Genomic DNA, 9,878 nt, shown 5'->3' on the forward strand with positions numbered 1-9,878 from the left:
GTTTTGAGCTGGTCCCCTCACTCCCAGGAGACTAATTTTGTAAGAGGAAAAAGACAAAACAACTAAAGACTGTAAAGTTTGTGTGCTTTACATTTGGCGCCCTGAACTATGTCCGGAGACAGCACCAGAGCCAGAGCTGTATTTTGAACATCCGACAGGGCAGCGGCCTGCTGTGTAGTTACTGCTACAGCCTGCTCGTAGGTGAACATGCTGATCTGGTTTGGACTAAATACCACCTGAAGAAAAATGACAAACAGAAAGAAAACGTAAAAAAACAAGGAAGTTGTTTAGGACAGAACCAGGTGCTGTTAAGCTAAACACAAGAAACAAGAGGACTGATTACAAACTGCTCTAAAATTCACATTATTTAGGCAGATGAAACATAATAAATTGAATCGAGTTGTTGTTTTGTTGACTTACAGCAAACTTGCCAGGTGGTATTATTGAAATAGCATTAGGTGAAATTCCTTTAATCTGCCCTTCCACCAGAGCTGACATGGCCATGTCTGGAAGACCAGCTGTGGAACAAACATTTCACAAAGATAAAACCAACTGTTAACAAAAATAAAATCAGACTCAACTACAAAAACCTTTGGTGATGTCCAAAGACTTTTAGCACAACACAGAATATTTTACAGTTCAATAATCTTCTCAATAATTAATAATGGATATCATCTTTAAGACACAGTACCTGCCAGGATTCCAATCTCAATGAAAACATCTGTGTTCCATGAACTCATGAGTCCAAAAACGAGGCTGTTGGTGAGCAGCTCAACAAGAGCCGTCATCTGCTCCTCGGAGCAGGCCAGCTTCAGCCGACCAAGCCAGAGGACTGCCTTACTGTGACCCCCAGAGGGAGACACAGCACAAGACAGMAAATAACAGTAAATAACAGCAAACAATGGATGGGAGAAGAAGCCTTTTCCACAGAGTCTGTGGTTATTTTGCTCACCTGAACTCTATATTATTAAACGACCTGATGTCTGTGGTCTTAGCTCCACAGATGATGTATCCCAGAGCCACCAGAGTGCTGGAGTCGAGCTGGCTCGGACTCTTCTTCATGGAGTTTAACACAGTGGTAAACAGTGTTGTCAGCTGGGATAACAAGAAGTTTAAACATCATTAAATAGAAACAATAAGCTACAGTAATTCTTGTGCAAACAGCAGCTAAATAAAGTCATATTTTACAGTTAATGGAGTGTTTATTTTGCTTATTAAATATTATAGAGTATATTAGGGTTATAGAAGAACAGGTTGTTTAAATATATACAGTATATCTGTATCTCACTAGAACAAAACAGAATTGACATTTCAAAAAAGCCTTATCCTGTAGTATTTTGCAACCCCATTTTAAAAAAGATATGTTGTGTAAAAGGTAAAGTACCGTAAGCCAAAATGCAATGATTTGAAAATCATATACATCCATATTTTCTTCACAATGGAACATGATCACTTAAACGTGCACTGTATTTATATAAAGCCAACTAGTCTATGCAATGCACTTTACAGCACAATCTGTGCCCTTATTTACCCATCCACACACATTCATACAGCCCTTTATCTCATGCAATAGACATTAATGCAGCCCCATATCATCAGAGAGGCAGGCCTTTGAACTGTAAATTAACTGGTCTTCTTTAATGCAGAGGATGCAGCATCTGTGGTTAAAACAACTTTGATTTGTCAAACCATCCATCCATCCATCCATCCATCCATCCATCCATCCATCCATCCATCCATCCATTTTCGTCTGCTCATCTGGGATCAGGTCACAGGGGCAGCAGCCTAAGCAGAGAGACCCAGACTTCCCTCTCCCCAGCCACTGGGGCCAGCTCCTCTCCCAGGCCAGCTGAGATACATTATCCCTCCAGCGTGTCAAGGGACTTCCTCCGGTTCTCCTCCCAGTGGGATGTGCCCAGAACACCTCACCAGGGAGGCATTCAGGGGACATCCTAGCCAGATGCCCGAGCCACCTCAACTGGCTCCTCTCGACGTGGAGGAGCAGCGGCTCTACACTGAGTCCCTCCCGGATGACTGAGCTTCTCACCCTATCCCTAAGGGAGAACCCAGACACCCTACGAAGGAAACTCATTTCAGCTGCTTGCATCTGCGATCTCATTCTTTTGGTCACTACCCAAAGCTCGTGGCCATAGATGAGCGTAGGAACATAGACCGACCGTTAAACCGAGAGCTTTGCCTTCTGGCTCAGCTCCCGCTTCACCACGACAGACCGGTACAGCGCCTGCATCACTGCAGATGCAGCACCAATCTGCCTATCGATCTCCTGCTCCATTCTTCCCTCATTTGAGAACAAGACCCCAAGATACTTAAACTCCTCCACTTAAGGCAGGACCTCTTATGGATCTGGTACCCCATACTCCTGGAGAACCCCCCACAGGAGTCTCCGAGGGACACAGTTGAACGCCTTCTCCAAGTCCACAAAGCACATGTAGACTGGTTGGGCGAACTTCCATGCACCCTGCAGGACCCTGCTGAGGGTGTAGGGCTGGCTCGCTGTTCCACGATCAGGACGAAAACCACACTGCTCTTCCTGAATCCGAGATTCGACTATCCGACGGACTCTCCAGGACCCCTGAATAGACCTTACCAGGGAGGCTCAGAAGTGTGATCCCTTTGTAAGACACTCTACGGTCCCCCTTTTTAAATAGGGGGACCACCACCCCAGTCTGCCAATCCAGGGGAACTGCCCCCGATGTCCACGCAAAATTGTAGAGTTGCATCAACCAACGCAATCCCAAAACAGCCAGAGCCTTAAGAAAGTCCAGGCGAATCTCGTCCACCCCCAGCGCCTTGCCACCAAGGAGCTTTTTAACCACCTCAGTGACCTCGGCACCAGAGATCAGAGAGTCCGACGCAGGGTCCTCAGGCTCTGCTTCCTCATGGGAAGATGTGTCGGTGGGATTGAGGAGGTCTTCAAAGTATTCGGCCCACTGACCCACAACGTCCCGAGTTGAGGTCAGCAGCGCACCATCCCCACCATAAACAGTGTTGGTGGTGAACCGCTTTCCTGCCCTGAGACGCCGGATGGTGGACCAGAATCACCTAGAAGCCATATGGAAGTCTTTTTCCATGGCCTCTCCGAACTCCTCCCACACCCGAGTTTATGCCTCAGCGACTACCTGATCCGCGTGGACTGCCAATTCCTATCGGATGCTTCCGGAGTCCTACAGGCCAAAAAGACGTGATAGGACTCCTCCTTCAGCCTGACAGCATCCCTCACTGCCAGTGTCCACCAGCGGGTTTGAGGATTGCCTCCTCGACAGGCATCGACAACCTTACAGCCATAGTAGAGGCATAGAACATAGCCCACTCTGACTCAATATCCCCCACCTCCCCTGGAACGTGTTCAAAGTTCTCCCAGAGGTGTAAGTTGAAGCTTGGTTGGAAGGGAGACTCTGCCAAATGTCCCCAGCAGACCCTAACTATACGTTTGGGTCTGCCAGGTCTGACTGGCATCCTCCCCCACCAGCGGAGCCAACTCACCACCAGGTAGTGGTCAGATGACAGCTCTGCCCCTCTCTTCACCCGATTGTTCAAGGCATGCAGCCACAGATCACATGAGACGACAACAAAGTCAATCATCAAATGGCCTAGGATGTCCTGGTGCTAAGAGTACATACTGTATGGACACCCTCTTTTTGAATGAACACAGAACATTTTTCCATTTTACCTCAGACCATTTATTGAGCTTTTGTCCAGATTTGAGAATTGTAGACAYTTGCATTCTGCTTTTGTTTGCATTTTACATAACATCTCAACTTTTTTAAAATTAGGGTTGTACCAACCATGGTAAAATTAGCTACCTGCATGCTGTTCCAGGTACTAACAACTCCCAAAGCACCAATGCTCCTTTGCTCTGTCAGTCGGAGAAGACTCAGCTCCTCTGCTGTCAACTCTTTCAATATTCCACCAAGCTGAGAGATTACAGACTGGGAGAAGTTGGAAACCGGGCCGTATATCTTCAGTGATTACCCAACAGATGACAAAACAAACAAATCATTTTAAATCATGAGTAAATCATGAGAAGGAAAACAAACTACAGTCTAGTTTTAAATTGAAGCCATGTGACAGGTGGCTAAAGGTACACCTCCTGGGTAGAGTTTGTTCCAAACTAACCCAACCTTTTTGACTTTCTTCAGAACCTCACTGCTTTGGTAGGAGGCCAGGTAAGGGTCTTGACCCATCAGCTCCAGACAGTTGGAGAAGGCAGACGTGGACATGCTGCTCAGGCTGTTAGAAGGCCAGGCAGATGGAGCCGTGGTGCGCAGAATCTCACAGGTAGGAACCATAGGAGTCGCTGGGAGAGGACGTACACAGAGAAAAGGGCTTCAGGACATGATAGGACTCAAAGAAGTCATGAATAACTGTGTCCCTTCTCATCGTACAATAGTTTAAAACTTAACCACAAGTGTTCCTTTAAGAAATGTTTATATCTTTCATTTATTCATACAAAAAATAAGGTCAAATCAGTTGATATGTTTCAGAAGTAGCTAGCCTGTTCATCTCATTCATCACTTACCAAATAAGATTTTTTTAAATAGCCACMATCGAAATAATTGGTTGTTTTAAGGATTTTCTAACAAATGACATACGTTCTCCAATGCCATATTTCTTCATAAAGAAAAATACAGTTTCAAAGYTTACAAGAGTGATGCTCACGTGACGAAAGAGTTAATTTGAGGAATCCCAGGAAATACTGCAGAACAAACTGCTGTTTGTTAAAAACTGTCGTCCTGTCATTTGTGTTTGAGCAGAGGACCCCCACATCTCCATGTTCCCACCTGTGCTGGCTCAGGAACAGCTTCTCAATACGCCCCACTGTCATCAGTGGCTGCATCAACACAAGCAGAAACACACACATGTGCCTGGCTGACAGGAAAACGGTCACAACCTGATCCTAAAACCGACACCTTGTTGATTTATTTACAGCCTTTGTTGGCCTAACCTGCCCTCAGATCCAYTCACAAAACCCCACTGTGGATTTATTTATGTTGTTAAAAAAACTGTCACAAGGACAAGCTTTACTTTTATGTTAATACTAAAACTAGATTATCCAATTTAAAGAAAAATCATGATTTTAAAAAGCAAACTAATAATATATATTAGTACACTCACCTGAGAAATATCTTGCAGTGTGTCAACAGACAGGAAGAAAATAAACCGTCCCAGCAGACTGAGAGTTGTTTCGTTCCAACTCGTTACTGGGCTGTGAGCAAAAACATGTACTTTTTAATTTTTGTTGTTTTCAGTTCATAAATTAAGATTTTATTTTTATTTTTAAAAAATTAATCTAAATACATGTTTTGTATTCTCTCATGAAACACATTCTTGTATTTGTTACAAGTTTGGCTGTATTTTCTCAGAAAAAATGAAAACTAGCATTTTTTAGCTGTTTATTGTAGAAAATTATAAAACATAATCATGTAAAGCATGCAAAGTTTATATGAATGTTAAAATAAATGTTTGCGAGCAAAGGGTATTAGGGTTTAGCTTAATACAATTTAATAATTTTGTACGTTTAATTGTTTTCTCTTATGTTATGCTACTGTTTGCCATCAACATTTTCTCTGCTGTTATTGTCATGACATCTACTGTATTTGGCTAAACCTGTTTTTGTTTTATTTTTTTAGAAATTCTTGACTGAATGAAGAATTTTCTTCTCTGATGAGTCTTTGATGGTTTTACCCAAAAACTCCAGGCTCGATCAGGATACGAGAGACGATTTCCATCTTGTTGCTGCTGTAGCASAGCCCCTTCAGGAGATTCAGATTCTGAACAAAGAAGCTTCGGTCCACCTGAAAAAAAACTTCATCCGCCACAAAGGAAGCCATGATGCCCAACGATCGAAACTCAGCCTCGGTAAACGTCCCTGAGCGCATGCCCTGCCGACAAACARGACCCACTGATTATATAGACAATACAAAAATAACTAAAAACCAACCAGTTATACAGATAACGAGCTTAACGTTGTTCAATTATTCTCAACTGTTCAAGGGCTTTTTGTGAGATCTCACGTGACTTTATTTATCACTTTTTTCTTCAAGGAATGCTGGGCCTTTAGATCAGGGGTGGGCAATCCTSGTCCTGGAGGGCCGCKGRRCTGCATGTTTTACTTGTTTCTCTGCTCAAACACACCTGATTTGAATGAATAMATGATTATCAGGRTTCTGCAGTACGGAGGACCAAAACTGACATAATTAGAAATAAAAGCAGAATTATATAAATGAATTATTAAATAAATACACTTAAAGGCACCAATTAAAGAACTTTATCTCCTGTTTTATATTTTAATTGACTTTCATATTTATTTTTCCAGGTTAGTCTCAATAAATTAGTCTATATATTTGAACACATAATTTAAATGTTACAGTTTTTTACATATATATTAAGTGTTTTTCCTTTACTTGTACATGCATTTGTGTGTCTTAAATGTTTATACTTAATTATGTTTACATTTTCTCCATTAAGTCTTTTTATTTCAATGCATGCTTGTGGTGCCTAAATTTAGCTTAAAGTTTAAAGTTTAGTTTAAAACAAAGGCAAAGAGGATTACCTCTGCCTTTATTTAAAAAAATATATATATAAATAATTAAATTCAAGCATTTAAGAGACACAAATGCATGTACAAAAAAGGAAAAACTATATAAAAATATATTTAAAAATATAAAAAATTAAATTATGTGTAAAATATACAATTTATTGGAACTAAGCTGGAAAAATAAATATGAAGGTAAATTAAATTATAAAACTTCAGGTAAACTTATTTTTAATTTATTTGGTGCATTTTAAATGTATTTGTTTATTTAGTGGTTCATTTATATGTTTCTGCTTTTATTTCTAATTATGTCAGTGTCGGTCCTCCATACAGCAGAACTTGGAAGAGGTAATTCAGTGACTGAATCAGGTGTTTTGGAGCAGGGAAACATGTAAAACATGCAGGACTGCGGCCCTCGAGGACCAGGATTGCCCACCCCTGCTTTAGATGCTTTAAAGAACAGATTTTCTTACCAATTTTTGAGTAATTTTGTCCACCAGAAGTTCCTGTTTGGTTCTAAACAGCATGAGAAAGTGACGAGGTTCCTCAATGATCATTTTCCTCAGAGTGTCCACCTGGTCTACAGTAAACAACCTAACAGTACTCACTCTGTAATCAAAATGTCAAAACACAAAAGTTTAATTTCAACACTCCATAATATTCTGACTTGCTCAGAAAACTCTGCTAAAAGCAACTATTTTTTAATGTTTAGGGATYTTTCACTAAAGGTTTTTGACAAACAAGTACAATAAAATGAGTATTTGATTGMTTACAAGTCATTCCAATGGAACCAGTTGTTGGACTTACGGAATTGCCAAAGCTATTTCACCTCCAAGATCTTGAAGCAGYTCAGAGAAAAACGTCAACTTAAGCAGCGCATCGATCACGCACCTTTTCTGTCCGGAAACAAATTAAAAGAAAAGAAAAGAAAGAATGTTACTAACAATAAATATATACTTAGCACAAAAATAAAAAGAAAATGTGTTTGATAGATGATTTCTATATGTCGTAGCAATGTTTCTTGGCAATAAATCTTATACCACTGGAAAGCCTGTTAATTTTCTTTTTAAATGGTGCCACATTTGTAAGGAACATGCATTTGTGGGATTAGCAGTAGGGCTGTGTATGTGGGTTGCGCACATGAAAACGTTGTTAAATCTTGTGTTTGGTTTAAGATTTATTGCCAAGAAYAATTGTTACAACAAAGAAAAATTCTACCAAACACTAATCTCCTTTTGTGCTAAATTTAGATACACACTATAATAAACATGCATTATAGAAAAAAGAAAAAAAGTCTCATAAGCAGTGGGTTTCAGATTACCAGAGAGGTGTGAAGAAGACGAGGCTGCTGCCTGAGGAAGGCTAAGATTTTTCTAATAGAGGGCGGTGTCGGATTAGCCTGAAAACGACTCTGTAGAACCTCACAGRTCACACCCTGACCCAGTGTTCCCACACTCCTGAACACACAAAGGTTAGTTTCACTGGATGACCACAGTTAACACTGGAGCAGAAAGACCAACACTGTTTTTATTCTTCGGGTAGAAACTACAGTACTTATGTGGCGTTCACATCAACAGGACCTGAGGCTTTTAAAAAACAATCAGAAACCTGTGGAAAACAGTTGAGTCAGGCAGGAAAATCCATAAAATATAAATCATACTTACAAAAAATCCTGCTTGATTAGATTTGGATTAGTATTAAACAGATCGGTGAAAATTGCTTGAGCCTGCGGGACAAAATAAAAACAAAAAGTTGTATTACATGGACGTGACGTGCTCGCCGCCCGAGCTGCTTCTTCCTCCAGTTTCCACGACGACGAGGCACGGAACAGATCAAGTACGCATCCATTCACGGTATCAGCGGCGACCACGTCTTTGTTTTTTGCTTCACTGCTCAATAATTCAGCAGCCGGGCCGAGACGCGGTCATACAAACTGTCTCCCAAACAGAGACAGGAAGTACCGAGACATCGAAAGAAAAGTGTGAATAACAGCCGTTGCCGATGTGCGATACCTGCTGTGTGTTCCAGGGCTCTGCGGACGTGTTGGAGAGGATTTGTAAAAGCGGTCGACTTCTGGGCAGGACGCTGAGGAGGGGCGTGCAACTCAGCAAAGGCTTCACGTCGCTCAACCAGTTAACAACCTCTGAGAAGCCCTGGTTTAAACAGAAAATACAACACAAGATAAAACACCGTGTTTCATCCAGTTATCTTTAATGTTAAGTTCTAACAGCTTTGATGTTATTAAAAATCTCCTATTGCTGAGCTGCAGTTGTACCCATAGTTTGGTGGCGACAGCGTTTGCTTCTGGTGGACAGAGGCCACACTGCTGGGTTTGTTTGCTTTGGGCCAGGGTTTTGAGGACAGCCAGCAGCTGGTCAGAGGACAAGCTCAGTAAGGTCTCTGACCTCACCCCCACAACCAGGGAGCCGAGCTGCTGCAGCAGGCTTGGAGTCAGCTGATCAGACAGAAGGAAGATGTGAGGCACAAGGCATGAAAATCAGAAAACATATCAGGCTGTGAAGCAGTTACATTAGAGAGGAACTCACTGCTGTGTTAACTGAGAACAGCTTGTCCACAATTATGGAGGCCTGAAAAACACAACAGAAACAAAACACTCTTAATATGTTGCTTAATGTATTATGTTAAATACTCTTCAAATCTAAGATCACGGTAACAATAATCAATATTAAAATGACATACAGTAATATCATTTAAGTGACAGTTTTGTTATTTAAAGCATTTTCCTTCAATACGTTTTGTTTCTTGAAATCTTTTAATGTTTCACAATTGAAGGTTATCAGAATCCTACACTTTTTCGTGCCGGGTCATAGGCAGTAGAGGCAAATGCTAAGGGCCGTCCATTTAGGGAGGTGCCACAAATGGGGGACGGAAAAAAACATTTTATAACTTTTTCTCAGAATATAGTTGATTTAGTCAGTAGAATAATCACTGGTTACTCAGGTTTATGAAGGGAACTTGTCCTGTGAGTTTCTCAGCTGCTTTATTACTACATGAGGTGTTATATGGTGCAGAGGGGTTTTTTTGTGTGATAAAAGTCTCGTTGGATGCAGTCAAGAGTAACTACTGGTGCTCAGTGTGTAAATAGAAAACAAAATAAGGATAATGGAAGTTTCACTTCTGATCTCAGATAAAGTTCATGTCAAAGTCTGGTTTTTAATGTTCTACCTTCATAAAATACTGATTTTATGTTGTTTTAATAATCCCAAGAATTTAGTAAAATGCTCTTCAAATTAGGGATGCACCTATATGAAAAAGAAAAGAAAATAAAAGAAGAAGATATTGATATCCAATATTAATATTG

At 40.9% G+C, this 9,878-nt stretch overlaps 1 protein-coding gene across 1 annotated transcript; it reads right to left on the reverse strand.

Moving 5' to 3' along the window:
• Positions 1 to 91: 91 nt before the first annotated feature.
• LOC106530586 (stereocilin) lies at positions 92 to 8,960 on the reverse strand (the record flags this gene model as incomplete). The annotated part of the gene is given in 15 exon segments (XM_014026238.1): positions 92 to 236; positions 421 to 518; positions 692 to 840; positions 953 to 1,095; positions 3,825 to 3,980; positions 4,143 to 4,318; positions 4,681 to 4,852; positions 5,137 to 5,227; positions 5,707 to 5,903; positions 7,030 to 7,165; positions 7,364 to 7,452; positions 7,878 to 8,013; positions 8,221 to 8,282; positions 8,569 to 8,709; positions 8,832 to 8,960. Coding segments are annotated over 10 exon segments (1,411 nt in total), but the record flags the coding sequence as incomplete, so codon positions are not given.
• Between the last annotated feature and the right edge of the window lie 918 nt (positions 8,961 to 9,878).

This window comes from Austrofundulus limnaeus, unplaced genomic scaffold (genome assembly GCF_001266775.1).
Source record: "Austrofundulus limnaeus strain Quisiro unplaced genomic scaffold, Austrofundulus_limnaeus-1.0 Scaffold5, whole genome shotgun sequence".
Classification (NCBI taxonomy): domain Eukaryota; kingdom Metazoa; phylum Chordata; class Actinopteri; order Cyprinodontiformes; family Rivulidae; genus Austrofundulus; species Austrofundulus limnaeus.